The 16,065-nt window shown below is 40.4% G+C and overlaps 1 protein-coding gene across 2 annotated transcripts; it reads left to right on the top strand.

The window, feature by feature from the left end:
• The first annotated feature begins 6,945 nt into the window (after positions 1-6,945).
• lrrn2 (leucine rich repeat neuronal 2) lies at positions 6,946-15,091 on the top strand. 2 transcript variants are annotated; one of them, XM_020592869.1, is made up of 2 exons: positions 6,946-7,195; positions 11,769-15,091. In XM_020592869.1, exon 2 carries the CDS (start codon positions 12,191-12,193, stop codon positions 14,555-14,557), a length of 2,367 nt encoding a protein of 788 aa, XP_020448525.1. In that variant the 5' UTR covers positions 6,946-7,195; positions 11,769-12,190; the 3' UTR covers positions 14,558-15,091. The 2 variants fall into 2 exon arrangements, with proteins under 2 accessions (XP_020448525.1, XP_020448524.1); XM_020592868.1 differs by having other exon boundaries at positions 11,764-15,091.
• The last annotated feature ends 974 nt before the right edge of the window (positions 15,092-16,065 follow it).

Raw genomic sequence — 16,065 nt, 5'->3', positions numbered from 1 at the left:
GTTTTTGTATTAAACTCATAGCTGTTGTTTTCATACAGCTGAAGAACAGCTCAGAATCTTTGGTTCAGCATCAGCGCTGGTGTAGTTTTCATCACTGTGCAGAGGCTGCGTTCCTACACATCCCTCTTTGCTCTTCACAGGCACATCATTTAATAAGCTGCCTAAATGCTAACATAAAAAATGTATATTCTCTTGCCAGATTCTGTGAGCTGCCTGCATCGTTTAACCCAGTAAAGTCTCCAGATGTCAAGTCATTTTGGATTGTTTATTTAATCATTTCTGAATACATTTGCAGTCATCAATAAAATACAGTTGAGCAACAAAGATTAAATAATTTATGTTTTGGGATTCACTGCATCCTCTACATACCTTCTGATCTATAATTCCTATATTATTGCTGTTAAAAGCTTACAGCATTCCTGTAATAAGAACAACTTTGGTTTGTTGACTCAGATTTACAGTGTCGACAAGGTTAGTTTTGATTCTAGCATTCTTTTTACAAATGTCTTCTTTGCAATGCATGCCAAACTGTTAAGGTAGCCCCCCTCACCATGAGGGTGAGGGAGGACTACTGAGGTTGGACTTAAGTTTGCAGACCCAGGTGCTAGGGGGGAAAACATGATGGTAGCAGGTAAATAAAGTGAACACAAAGTATCAAAAAGAACATAACATGGGAAAGTACGGTACTTGGATATGTATAATATGTAGGGTAGTGTAAATGAGCGTAGCTCGTAGGTAGTGTGGTAGAGTCAAGCCAAAACGCACAGTGTCTGTCAGCGTAGCATTCTACCAACATGTACAGTCCGCGTTACTATGTTAATGTTCCGGCAAAAGCGGAGCGTCTGCCAGAGGTTTATATAAGGAGGAGAAGGTAATCATCGGGAGGCACCCCAGCTGTGTGCATCGACAAACCAGTTGCTAATTACTGGAATGCAACACAGCTGAGGTGCAGAGCCCACAGGATAGAGAGAGCAGAGGAGAGAAAGACGGAGAAGAGGCAGCGGCCCTGACACAAACAGGGATGGAGATGTGGCCAAAGAGGGAGTGATAGAAAATAGTAGCTTTAAATCTGAATTAACTGACCTTTTGGCCACTTTGGGGGAAGATTGTTTATACTACACTTAAAAACACCCAACACAGCACTGCCATATTATTGCCCTATAAAGCTGAACAAGCAAATGTACTGGCAATCTGTTTACACATTCACATACAGAGCAACAGCATTCATTTGGAGTCTTGTCCAATATTCTCAGGTTCAATTTCTGTTTAGCTCTGTGTTTGGCCTCCACCAGCTTTTGGAGACAAAACACTCCCCTACAGTTTGTTCATCCACTAGTAGCTAACTTAGTAGCACTCAGTAAATTTTTAGAGCATCATTACATAAGTTATCTGTGCCTCTCAAAACCATAATTGTTGAAAAAATGAATCAGTTTCAAAATGTGACACACACAGTGAGGGAATATATACCAGATAGATAAAGGAGATTTCAAATAAGATTTCAGCCAATTGATTTTAAAGGTGTTGTTTAGGGTGGTAAAATCTAATAAGTTAAGGCCACCATTTCCATATGTATTCATCATTACAGATTTTTTAACATAGTGTATGCGATTTTTCCATATAAAGTTAAATAATGTTTGATCAATTGATTTAAGTATTTGCGGATTTAAGTATAAGGATTGAGCTGCATATGTTAACCTAGAGATTCCTTCTGCTTTAGAGAGTAAGGCTCTACCTAAAAGTGAGAGGTCGCGTTGAAGCCATTGATTAAATCTTTTCTTAACATTCTTGAGTATGGGCTCAAAGTTGAGGGAACATCTTAAAGTTTGATTTTTGGATATAGTAACACCTAAGTATGTAACACTGTCTTTAACTTGTATTCCAGAGATATTAGTTAGATTGCAGTCCTTAATAGGGAGAAGTTCGCATTTTTGAATGTTAAGCTTGAGACCAGATGCTTCCGAGAAAGTTTTAATTAGATTAATGGCCTTAGAGATTTGGGAACTGTCCTTCAAGAATAAGGTAGTGTCATCAGCCAGTTGACTTATTATAATCTCTCTGTCTTCAACTGTAATTCCTTTGAGATTGTTGGATTTTAGATGGTCAGCAAGGAGTTGAGTAGCCAGTATAAAAAGGTAAGGAGATATGGGACAACCTTGTCTGATTCCCCTTTTTAAGTCAAACCTAGGCGTAGTTCCATATTTTAATTTAATCGAGCAATTAGCATTGTTGTATAATGTTTTAATTGCATTGCAAAAAAAAGGACCAAAGCCGAATTTTTCAAGACAGCAAAATATAAAGTTGTGGTTGAGAGAATCAAAGGCCTTGTAAAAGTCGAGGAAGAGAATAAAGCTTTCATCTTTAATTAGATAAGAGTAGTCTAAGGTGTCTAATACTAATCGAATATTGTTAGATATATGTCTGTTCTGCATAAATCCTGACTGAGTTTCACTAATAACGGAGTCTAGGACAGCTTTAATTCTTTTAGCTAATATAGAAGCCAGAATTTTATAATCATTATTAAGAAGACATATGGGACGCCAGTTTTCTAAATTGAGGGGATCTTTTTTTGCCTTGGGGATTAAAGTTAATATTCCTTGACACATAGTCGGGATAAGAGAGCCATTCTTGATGCACTCTAAGTAAACTTTGTGTAAGAAGGGAGCAATCTCAGTGGAAAATAGTTTGTAAAATTCTCCAGTTAATCCATCTGCACCTGGACTTTTATTGGATTTGAGGTGATCAATCGAATAGGTAACTTCATTTAAACTTAATTCTCTATCACATAGCTCTTTTCCAGAGTCTGAGATGTTTGTAGTCCCTGTTAAGGAGTCAAGAAACTGGTGAGTAGCTTGCTCAGAATAGTTAGAGGTATATAATTTACTATAAAAAGACTGGCAGAAGTGAGAAATTGTTTTTGGGTCATCTGTTATATTGCCGTTAATTTCAAGATGATGAATACTGTTTAATTTAGAGCGGTGCTTTTCTAACCTAAAAAAGTATGCTGTGTTACTTTCTCCCTCCTCAAGCCATTTTAATCTTGACCTTACAAAAGCACCTTCTGCTTTAGATTTATAAATCTCATCTAATTTAAGTTGCATTAGAGACAAATTAATTTTATCATCGTCTGTATAAGTGGCAGGATATTTACTTAGAAGAGATAAAATGTTTTTTATTAAAGTCTCTTCTTCTAATCTTTTAGCTTTAGCTAAAGATTTGCCAAACGATCTCAAATAGCAGGCGGCCTCAAACTTGAACAGTTCCCAACTTTTACAGTAACAGTTTTCAACATTAGCTTTGCGTAAGAAATGTGAAATCAATTTAGAGATTGTGACTTTAACTGTTTCATATTTAAGTAGAGCATTATTTAGAGTCCAATAAGATTTTCTGTTATAAGGGTTTGATGACGGTAAAAGATTGAGTGAAATGCTGATTGCTTTGTGATCTGTTAATGGTGTTGGTAATACTGTAACAGAGATATATTCTGAACTAACATCATCGGACACTAGCCAATAATCTAAACGAGATTGTCTTGAACCATCATTGTTAGACCAAGTATAAAGGGTATCTTTAGGAAACTTCTTTCTCCAAATATCAGAGAGATTAAATTTATCCATAAAGGATTTAAAAGCATTGTTGATAGAAGAGTTTCCAGGTGGCCATCTATCCAGTTGGCTATTTTGTACCATGTTAAAATCTCCTCCAATTATAATGCTTGCCTTGGGAAATTTAGATGTCCAGTCATTTAAAATATCTTCTATAGAATCTAATAGTTGGTCATTCTCAGATTTTCTGTTATACCCATAAATGTTGATTATGAATATGGTAACATTGAGATAAAGAATAACATTACAGACATAGTGACCTTCTGGGTCGCATTTTGACAAAAGTATGTCTCCTCCAAAGTGATTCTTAAAAGTGAGCGTACCAGCTGAGTGGCTGGAACAATGTGAAAACCAACCTTCCTCACCCCATTGAGTTTTCCAAAAATTTTGCTCATTTACACTGGAATGAGTTTCCTGAAAGAAAAAGAAATCTGAACGCAATTGTTTAGCAAATAGAAAAATTGCCTTACGTTTTATGTTGTTTTTCAACCCCCTGGCATTTAAAGAACCTATACAAAGAGACAATTTTAAACTGGTAGAAAAGTGGAATAATACACCAAATAAGAGATTGGTAGAGATGTAGTAGCTGGCTCAGCACCAAAAGATAAAGTGCATTTGGTAGGAGAGAAGCAAACAAGACTAGGATCGGTCACATTTTGAACATACCAACTGCAGAACGTGTGCCTGTTTTCAGCCCCTTTGTGTTAGCAGATAACAGTGGGGATTATGCCTAATTTTTTAACATTTCTCGAGTGCTCTGGTCGATTACAATCTCTTTTCCATCCACAAAAGCACGAGCCCCGAAGTAGTAGGCGATCTTTCCTTCGTTCCTCGCTTTCTGGATAGCAGGCCACAACGCCGCTCTGCGCTCTCGATCAGCGGGAGACAGGTCCTCGGCGAGGCGAAGATGATGCTCCTGAAGAAAAGGGTGGTTTTTAGCAGCTTTCCACACGGCATCCCTGGTTGATCTCGAGGTGAACTGAAGAATAATTCCTCTTGGTTTGGAGCTATTCTCTGGCTTTTTCCCAACACGATGTGCAGTGTCAATTACATCAGGTAAGCTGCTTTTCTTTTCTGGTAAAATTGCTTGACAAATTTTGATAGTTTCATCTTTGATCTTTTCCTTGGACACAGTTTCAGGGACACCATGCAGCTTCAGGTTCCACCTTCTGGAGTATCTTTCATTTTCTTCGACTCTTTTTTGAATCTCTGATAACAGAGACTGATCTTTTTTGTGGCAATCTTCAACTTTGTTCATTCGTCCTTTGATGTCTTGTATCTCTTGAAAGGCGAAGTCCACTGACTTTTTCAGGCCTTCAATCTTCATTGAGTTTTCATTCACCATCGCTTTGATTTCCTCCGAACGCGTATTGATTAGTTGTGACAGAGTTCCAATGATTTCTTTGGTCGCGTCTACCGTTTTGTCCTTGTTGTCGGAGTCAAAAAGTGCTTTTTTGGAAATAGGAGACTTACTAGGAGTAGTTGCCGTAGACGAGGGAAGTGGTGGAAAGTCTTCGGTCGCCATCGCTACAGACAGAGTGGTAGCAGGTAAGCTAACATAGTCATGACATGCTATCAGAGGGTTAGTTTGCGGTGCTGTTATTAACTCTTTGGAGTTCCTTTTCCTCTCGCGGGACATCATTGGATGTGTATTGGTCTAATAGGCACCGAGTCGAGTCTATTTGTTGACCGTTAAATGTATAGCGACAGTTTCCCGAGCAAAATAGAAGCTTTGGTGCAGGAGCTCAGCAATGTGCGTCCTTTCAGGCTGCCATCTTGGAACCCGGACATCACACTATAACACTATTGTTGAGGCTTAGTTAGGTCTAGGCACAAATACAACTTGGTTTAGTCAAGGGCTGACAAGAATGAGACAAATGTGAAATCACTGATCTTGACTTTGACCACCACAATCAAATCAGTTCATCCTTGAGTCCAATTAGATATTTGGGCCAAATGTGAAGAAATTACCTCAAGGTGTTTCTGACATATCGCATTCACAAAAATCAGACAGCCATATGGTCGGTCAACCCAAAAACATAATGCCTTGGGCTCAGGCTATTTTCAGCGTGGAGGCATAAAAATACTTTTGATCACAACCTTAAAAATGACTGACTCAGACTATGATTCTGTATTGGGACCTGGTGTATCAGGTCAGGTTGCAAACCATTAGCCCCACTATAGACGGATTTAGGGGCTCATGTGAAACACACTTCAGTCATGTTGTGTGCACTGCATACCTCAGCCATCATCATTTCACTGCATTCAATTGACAGTACTATTTATGTGTTGAAGTCACATTTACTCTCAACACTCACATGCTGTAACTGAAGGTGCTATTAACGTAAACCTCCATGTCAGTCTCCACCTGCTTTACACCATTTCTACAAAGTGTGGAGCGCATGAGGTAAATCCCATGGGGAATTACTTACAATGTCTGTGTGCTGTTTATCATGTTACTGCTCTATTGCTGCCTCCACAACTGTCAGACTCTATACTGCCTTCTCCATTTTCAATATCGAGCCCAAGTAAAGACATTTCATTCTTTATAGAGCTATGGGGATGTTGCAGAAAATATATACTCTGCATGCTGCAGTAAGTCTGAGAGCCTTTCACTGTGTGCACCCAGAATGGACTAAATTGTTCTTCTTTCATACATGAACTACCAACCGTAGTCACCACCTGTCAATCTGACATTATTCAGAAGCTGTTAAAAGAGCTGTTCTGGCTTTAAAACTGGATATTCAGAATCAGAAAACAGTGAGAAATGTCATAAACAACTAAAAGTCCATTCACACTCCAGCAGTATCCACAGTATAATGACTCTTTTACTTTCTCTTTTAGCACTGGTGAAATCAGGCTCTTTAAAACTTTACTGAAACTTGAATTTAACTACCGTGTGTTTGCACAGTGCAAAGCTGATATCTACAGTTAAGTTCTGTAATTTGAACTGGAAAATTCTTGTAATAGAGACTAACACCGAAATGAACAGAAATAAAATGCAACAGGTTTGTTTAATAAAGCAATGAAACACAGCTTCAGCTCTAAGACAAATTTTACATTCTAGTTGAATTTCAGTCAACAATGTATAAATATTGCATTACAGGTTCTCTCCTGCTGTTTTGTAACCTTTAAGGAGCTAAGATTATAAGCAGCTATTTAAACTGAAAACGATGGCAGAAAACTCGAATGCCACCAGGAGCCAAAGCAAACTTCTCATCCACACAGATAACACACTATAATTAATGCTTGTGACAGAGGAAAAGAGAAAAAATGAGATAGTGAGGCAGGAATTAGAAAGAGAGGAGGAGAGAGACGAGAGGGAAAGAAGCTCTGCTGCAGAACACACCTCATCTCCTCTTTAGCTGGAGGGAGCGAGAGTGAGAGAGGGAGAGACTCAGTCTGTGCCAATTTTCTCTTCAGCTCCAGTGACAGAGAGAGGGAGAGCTAGGGAAGTGATATTTCAGGAATCTTCCGTGATTGAGAGGGTGAAGAAGAGAAAGCACCACAGCACCTGAAGCATTCGTAAGACTGGCAGCAAATGAACCAGGCAAGAAACAACACAGAGAGGTGTAGCTGGCGCTTCTGTTGCGGTAAGAAACCTGAAATATGTTGCTAGGATTTTTTTTAACCAAACAGGACATTGCAGCACTCTCACAGACATGTGCACTCATGCAGCTATGAATGCATGCAAGCACAGCAATGAAAAAGTGAAAGCAGTATTGATTCAAATGTAATGGTAGCAGGTGTGTGTATTAGAAATGGACAAGCTTGGGGGTCTCTCTTGGCAGAGGGGGGAAATAAATCATAAGTCTGTGTGCATACTGGAACAGATTCAGCTGCAGGGCAATGCAGCTCTGTTTTTCTTCTTCGGTATCTGCATCCAGCATCTCTATCTCTGTCATACATCCTTCTCTCCTGCTCTCTAAATCCTCCCTCTCTCTAGTCTGCCCTGTTGCAGTGTCTCCCTGTGTCGTAGCTGTACAGCACAAACAAACCTTATGCAATGATCCATTTCATGTAAACATGCATTTGTACTCCATTCCTCCCTGTATCCATTTAGAAACATAGCTCTTAAAAGCCTCTCTCTGGCTCTCTTTCTGTTGGACTGGAAAAAGCAAAGTCATATGGAAGTGAAGGAGAAGCACATTTGCAAAATCATGAATGTGACTGTTCTGTTCGACTTCCCGCTAGTGAAATACCACTATCCATTTTATTGTCCCACACCTAGTTGTCCTTATTATATCTAGTGTTTTTAGAAAGTAAAAACTATCTTTAGTTTAACATGTTAAAGAACAGATTTGCTTTCCAGCAAGCAGCATGTGTGAAAGTGCACAGGTCTACAATGTATGCACCGAAGCCTCATTATGAGTGTGTGAGAGGGAAGCAGATCCATTTATAATATATGTGTGAGAGAATTATGTTAAACACAGTTAAAAGGAAAAAGAAAAACTGGCCCATCACTATTGTGGATAGATGAGTTATTGATCCAGAAAATTCCACTGCATGTTTTATGTTCAGGAAGGAAATGGAAGTCTAGCAAGAAAAAAAGATGTTCGATATGCTGAGTAGCATGAGACGTTTGGCACATTTACATTTTTTAATTCCACAATAATGCATATGTGAATCAGCACTTCAATACAGTTTGAAGCTGCATTTTGTTGTGTGCTCAACAGATTTTGTAGAAGGCAACTCTAATAAATGTAGTAACAGTACATGCTGTAGTTTTAGCACTATATGCCACATGAAGTGTGTGTGTGTGTGTGTGGCACTTGAGCTTAAATTTGAGAGTATCTGTAAAATAGAGTAACTGTCAGCGTAAAGTAAAGTAATGTGAGGTTAAATCAGTGCACATACAACACACAGAGTGGCTGATTAGCCTGAATTAGGGCTGCACTAAACAATCATTTTTAATTTGATGACTATGTTCTCAGTTAACTGAATCAGTGTTTTGTCAATAAAATGTCAGAAAATGATTTAGAATGGCTATTGTAATTACCCCAAGTTCAAGGTGACATTCAAGTGTTTTGTTTTGTCAAACCAGCAGTGACAAAGAAAACCATCAAACCCAGACATCAGAAGCTGAAACTATTAAACATTTGGCAGTTTTGCTCATTTGGTTATCAGAATAGTTCCAGCCAAATTTCCTGTTGACTGATTGATTACTGATTGATTTCATCACTCAATTGTTGCTGTGAGTAGTATGAAAATTTATGGAAACTAGAATCAAAAGCCCCCCTTTTTTCACAAAATGATAAAACATTTTTTTTACTTCAGTATAATTCCAAACAAAATTTCAGTTTTATTTATTCACAGATCTGTTATACACTCCTTATCTGAATAGTTCAAATAATGAGGCGGCACAGATTCTTTGTATATACATATCAACACATTGTTTTGCTTTTCTGAAACAGCCAAAAACACTTTTGAAAGCAAATGACAACATTGGAGGACAGCAAAATGAAATGACGAATCCATTATTAAGCAGGTTGCATATGAATAGCTGAGAGTGGAGATGAAAGTCAATGGCCGATAGAAGAGTGTGAAGAGCCCCAGGAGGTAAGAACTGCTCTTGTGTTTTTACTGTTCCAGTTCAAAAATTTAACTGACTTGGATAACGTACTGCACTCAAACATATTCTCACACAAAGCAGTCGCTGTTACACCTACACTTGTACAATTAAACTACATGGTGTTTGAATGCTAATAGCCTTTCTCTCCCTCTCAATAAATGTGCTAAATTGAATATGTCAGTACTTTCTCCTTGTTATTGGAAAAGACTTGGCAGGCATCTCTACACACTTTAAAGCCTGCAGCGTTGTGCAGCACTTCCTGTTAGTCGTGCAGGCTGCAGACCTCAGCAACAGATGTAGAGTTTTATCACACCAGCTGGCAGGATGGAAAGACTCTGCACATGTCAGGAAAGATTAAAACTTCATTTAATGATAACTTTATCTATAATCATCCAGAACTTCATCACACCAATAAAGTGATTTGTAGAACTCGTGAAGATCACAGAAGGAGGAAATACAATTTTGCAGCTTCAGAAATGTTGTCATAATATTTCGTCAGTCAAGTCAATGTTGGTTTTTCCATGCTCTTATCAAATGATACACAGATTGTATCACAGCAGATCTCAAGACGAGTGGGACATTTGTTTCCATGGCAACTATGCAGTAAGCCTTGCATGACTTCTCGACATGTGTGTTTCTCATGCGTTACAGTAAATTTTTGTAGTCAACATTTTGTACTTGCTAACATTTTTAGAGGACACTTAAGGACACTTTGGCAGTTGCCATACAAAGTAACTTGCTGCCATAGGTGTGTGGCTGGTAGAGTGACAGTGTGTGCAGCAATTTGTAAACCTCTGTGGATGAAATCGTTGATATTAAACAGTTTACTCAGACAGAATGATCGACTTTCCCCTTGAAAACGATGTATAGTTTGTCATCAAATTGAAGTTTGTCAGAGAGTACAGATGCAACCAACAACTGGCTGCTGTTTGTTAAGTAAAACCCCTCCATTGCAGTAGTAGCATCAAAAAAGACACTTGGATCGTCTAATTTCTCTATTGACAGAACATGTTTTCACAATCATTTGATGATCGCCAGACTGCAGACAGCTGAAGTTAGTGACTAGCTGGTGAACATGGAGCATTTAGCAGCTTAAGAGCCAGATATTTCCCTCGGGAGCTACCAAGGAGCAAAATAGAGCTAAACGAAGAATGAATATTGGAATTCCATTTGTCAGTTGGATACAAACACATTTCTAACTGAATGCTAATGTGGCTCCATGTCTGCTTAATGTGCAAATAATTCACTGTTTGCCATAGCAACTTGACGTATTACCCACAAGTGGCCAAAAATCATTGAATATAGGTTTCATCAAGCTAAACGTTACTGTGATAACCTAATATACAAATACTAGCCCACAACACACTTTGGCCTGTATTTTCAACCTTACTTTATCCTATAAAGAATAATCTGAATCATAAATTTGTTGTTAAGAACAATTTGGCACATGACCTTTCTCCCTGTGGGCTGTTTTTACACTGTTGGCCAGCTAATTACTGAGATGATCTCAATGCTGCCAAATCAGTTAATCCGGCGATCTTGTACCATGAATGCTGAGCAGTAAGTTGTTAAGTCTGCCAAATGCTGTAAATGTAAATACTGATGTAACTCTGATGTGTGTTGCGTGTGTATGTGTTCTTGTACCTGTTGCTGTATATGGCCTTTTTTTTTTTTTTTTTTGGTACAGAGTGAGGACATTTTTGCAAAGTGAGGACATTTTGGTCAAGCCCTCACTTTGTGAAAACACCTTTTTGATGCAAACACCTTTTTCAGACTAGAATTAGGTTTAGTGTTAGGTATTAGGATAAGGGGCTAGGGAATGCTTCCATGTCAATGAGTGTCCTCACAAAGATAGAAGTACAACTACGTGTGTGCATGTTTCTGACCAGCAGCAGCAACAACAACACTGAGGCAGTATTTCCCATTACTGCCTTAAGTACAGAAGTCTGATAATATTCAAATCTCAGGGGTCTTTTTAACCGTCATATACTAAATGTCATTTGTAGGACACTGGGCTCTAACAGTCAGTGAATGTGAAATACTGACATGAAATTTTTATATGCTACATGATTTCATCACTCCTCCATTCTGCGAGGCTGAGAGTAACATTAGAGAATTCAGCAGAGCACTGAGCTCCTCTTTGCTTCATCTTCCCATATTGTCTTTCTTTTTCTCACATTTTGCATGATTGTCTTCATTAGCTCCGCATTCCTCTCCCCATGTTTCAGTGTGCTGCTATGTAAGACTAAATCTCTTTTGGAGAATAGTCTGCTTGAATTTTTTCAGCCCATTACTATCTCTCATCCATCCTCAGCTGCAGAGGATTTTTTGATTTTATGGGCCTGCATCATACATCCTTGAGGACTTCATGTGACCTTGCTAAAGCATTGATTGTAAAACCCAAAAGTACTGTGATATATATTCACAGACTTTGGGAATAGATCAGGTGTAATGCTTTAAAAATGTGTCTGTATTTGAGTGATACACTTGGTTTTGTATTAAGCAGCTGATTTTAGTCTTTATTCAGTTTGAATTTCTTTTTCTCCCTAAATCTCTAAAAATTTCTTTCTTCTCTTCTTTTTCTGACAGAGCAGTGACCCACCACACCACGAGCCATGAGTCCTCCACCTGTGGCGAGAATGTGAGATTGATGGCGTGATAACAAAGGCCGTCGTCAAGCTACAGCCATTTTGCAGTTTGTGTTCTGCAGCTGCAATCAAAACTACACATAAAACACTCCTGATTTAGTAGAACCAAGCTCAGCTACAAAGGGAGGATACACAGTTCAGTTTTTTTATTTCAGTCTGAAGCCTCCGGAGAATACTGTCAGAGGTATAATCCATCTTTACTTACTTTATGAATGACTGAACCATCTGGCCTACCTTTCGCAGTTTGCACACACACACCTTTAAACTGTTAATAACACGACTTCACACATATCCCTGGTCCAAATGATTCATCTCACATCCTCATAACAAACTCTTTCTCACATTGTCTGAAACAGCTCCTGTGACCTATGAGGATTATGAGGCCGACTTTAGTGCTTCTACAGTCACAGTGTCTCCTGTGTGTGTTCGTTAGTGTGTGCGTGCTTGGTGTTTTGGGCTCATTACCTCACGCTCTACCATGGCACGTCTCCTGCCCGGTGCGGTGTGTGTGTCAGATCAAACCATGGTTCTCCCCCGATTCGGTCTACCATGAGGCTCCCACTGTAGACTGCAACGACCTGCTGTTGACCAAGCTCCTCTTACCCATACCACCAAACACACACACCCTGCGCCTGCAGAGTAACCTCCTGTCTGAGCTTGACACTGCGGTGTTGCATGGACTTCCCAACCTCACTGACCTTGACCTTTCCCAGAATCGCTTTAGCCGTGTCTGGACAATAACTCAGAGCTCATCTCTGCCCTCTCTGCTGTCTCTGCACCTGGAGGAAAACCGTCTGAGCCACCTCCCTGAGGCCTCCTTCTCTTCGATGCCAGCTTTGCAAGAACTCTTTCTCAGTCACAACAACTTACACTCAATAGCACCTGGAGCCTTCACTGGTCTGGACTTCCTACTACGGCTTCATATTAACAACAACAGACTCACCACTGTTGATCCTCGGTGGTTCAGGGCTTTGCCCCGTTTGGAAGTTCTCATGCTTGGGGGAAACCCTGTGGAGGCCCTTCCTGAGCAAGCCTTCTTGGCTCTAAAATCCCTCCGGAGTCTTGTCCTTGGTGGTATGGGTCTGAGAGGCCTGGCTGAAAAAGCCCTTGAAGGGTTGGATGGCCTTGAGAGCCTCTCTTTCTATGATAACCTGCTAACCAAGGTCCCCACACAGGCCCTAAAGAGAGTCCAAGGACTGAAGTTCCTCGACCTCAACAAGAACCGCATCAAACTGATCGAGACAGGAGACTTCCAAGGCATGATTCACTTGAAGGAGCTCGGGCTGAACAACATGGAGGAGCTGGTGTCCATTGAAAAGGCTGCCCTGGAGAACCTTCCAGAACTCACCAAACTGGAGATCACCAATAACCCACGCCTTTCCTACATTCATCCACAGGCTTTCCTCCAGCTGAGCAAGCTTGAGAGTCTAATGCTCAACTCCAACTCTCTGAGTGCTCTGCACCAGCACGTGATGCTCTCCCTGCCAAGTCTTCAGGAGGTCAGCTTACACTCCAACCCGCTACGATGTGACTGCCTGTTTCACTGGGCCGCCGAGGATGCCTCCCACCCTCACAACGAGAAAGGCACACAAACAGCTCGACTGGTGCGTTTCATCCAACCCCAGGCAACCTTGTGCTCTGAACCCCCAGAGTTGAGAGCTCGCAGGGTGAGAGAGGTGTCCTCCAGGGAGATGTCAGCCTCCTGCCTCCCCATGATCCCCACCAGCTCCCTCCCCTCTTATGTAGGAGTAAAAGAAGGAGGAAAACTTGTGTTGCATTGTAGAGCTCTCGCAGAGCCACAGCCTGAACTTTATTGGGTGACTCCCTCTGGGCTGAGACTTGGCCCTGCTCCGAGCCATGCATCCAAAGGCTCAGCAGCTCCTGCTCCCTGTCTGACAGCCTCTGAAAGATTCAACTACACATCCACCTCCAGCATCTCCCCCGGCCAGGTTCAAGATGATATTCCCTGTAAGTCCTCCAAACTTTACCAGTTACTCCCTGAGGGAACTCTGGAGATCAACAAGGTCACCCATAGCGAGGCAGGATTGTATACCTGTGTAGCGGAAAATGTGCTGGGAGCAGATACACGCAGTGTTACTGTGGGTGTGCATAGCAGAGAAACAAAAAGAAAAAGGGGCTTGGGTGCCAATCTGAAGGGATTTCCATTATTCAGAGCAGATGCCAGGTTGGAGGTGAGGGAGGTCGGAGAACACTATGCTATCCTGTCATGGCAGAGTGGGCGCAACCTCCCCTTGACTCGCCTGTCCTGGCATGCCATATACTCAAAGTTCCACACTCCTACATACACCACACGTATCCTGGCTGGCACACAGAGTTTCAACCTGACCCACCTGCAGGCAGAGACATTTTACCGTGTGTGTCTACATTTAGGGATCAGTGAGGGCACCAAGCATGTCAGCAGGAGACGGAGAGAGAGCATAAAGCCTCAGTGTGTTTCATTCAGGACAAAGGATGCCTCAGAGCCTCAGCCCAGCCTGCAGCTAAGCCCAGAGCTGACCTCCACAGCAGTTACACTCCTGCTCTTTGCAATCATATTTCTACTGCTGGCAGTTCAGGGTGGGGACTCCGAGCATGACAAGGAGGCAGAAAAGCTCTACAATACCTTCCTCCGGGAAATCAACAGTCCCAAGGCTGTGATCATCAATCAAAAGACAGAAGGGAGCAGCAAACAGCAAAAGCAGAAGGAAAAACTGCTATTACATCAGGTCTGCTGAGATAATTGTGCACATTCAATGGGAGATTAAAAAAAAAAATCTGTGACTCACAACTACAGACACAAAAATGTCAAATATACACCTTGTGAATCACAACTAGAAGAAAGGAATCATAGTTCAGAGCAGTGGCATAGAAAGAGATTTGTATTTATTTTATATACAGTATAAAGTATATATTGACATTGCTTAATGTGTTAAGATACTGTATATTGTAAAGAATGCCTAAACCATAACCAGGGAAATAACACTGGACAATCATTCTCCTGCTTCACCGAGGGCGAACACAGGAGAAACAACACTGACCCTGAATGAAATTCCTGCTTGTGTGGGCTCTGTAAGTCAACGTGATTGCTGTATACGGCCCTTTTGCTTAGCTTTCAGTACTTTGGACTGGGTTGTCCGTCTCGCAGTACATAAACAGTATATTCATTCAGATTCCCTGCCTAACGCCCTACATCCTCTTTCAGCATAAAAGTGATCTACAAGTGATTGTGTTAAATTCTATTTTGAGCTATTATACAATAAAATCTTTTTAATTTACACAATTTTACAGCTACTGTTTTTTTCTTGCCACAAACAATGATGGTTATAATGAAAATATAATAATGATTCAACAGTGGATCAAATGGATACACAGTAGTGCAAACATACAGATCAGAGACCTTAAACTAAGATCTCTCATAACAAATTACATTTTAATTGCAACTACAGCTCCTTCTTAAATCAGAAAACATGTGACACAGTGTGTCCCCTGCTGGACAAAACCTGGAGCTGAGCAGAGGCTTCAGAAATTTTTTCATGGCTGTCTTGATACAGTATTCACATGCCCATTTGTGAGATCAAATCAAATCAAATTTTATTTGTATAGCACCAAATCGCAACAAAAGTCATCTCAGGACACTTTACAGAGTAAAGGTCTAGACCTTACTGTTATCACTAAGAGTTACTGGTCACTGTAATCCTCTCTTCTCTCCATTTGTCCGCTTGTAAAGATTATCTTTACAACCAATATGGACAGAAAGAGCATATACGGCATGTAGTTTTTGTATTAAGAAAGACATGGAAAATGTGAATCTGTTCTTTAAATGTACTGGGTATGAGTGCATGTGTTCTTCTCCTAGTGTGAAGCAAATTGTAATTTTTAGCATCCTTTAGCATTATATTGTGTAGTGCCACGGTGTGTGATCACAAGGAGCACAAGGGTCATGAGGAACCTGTGATCAATAAGTTACAGCATACGGATCTAACACTGAATAACTACATATATGTATTTTCACCAGAAGAAAGTGACTGTGTTCCTTTACTTAAATACATTTTTCCAGGTATTTTACAGGAGTATTTCCATTTTATGTTACTTTGTACCCTGTGCATTATTTTACAGTTGAAGTTAGTACAAATTAAGCTTTACAAAACACAAGATGAGCTTATAATTACGTTTGTCGCTTATAATTACGATTGTCCCTCCTGCCTATATTAAAATTACTACCATGGCCAACTATACCACTGCA

Source organism: Monopterus albus, unplaced genomic scaffold, assembly GCF_001952655.1.
Source record: "Monopterus albus unplaced genomic scaffold, M_albus_1.0 scaffold18.1, whole genome shotgun sequence".
Lineage (NCBI taxonomy): Eukaryota > Metazoa > Chordata > Actinopteri > Synbranchiformes > Synbranchidae > Monopterus > Monopterus albus.
This window is presented reverse-complemented; position numbering and strand designations above follow the sequence as displayed.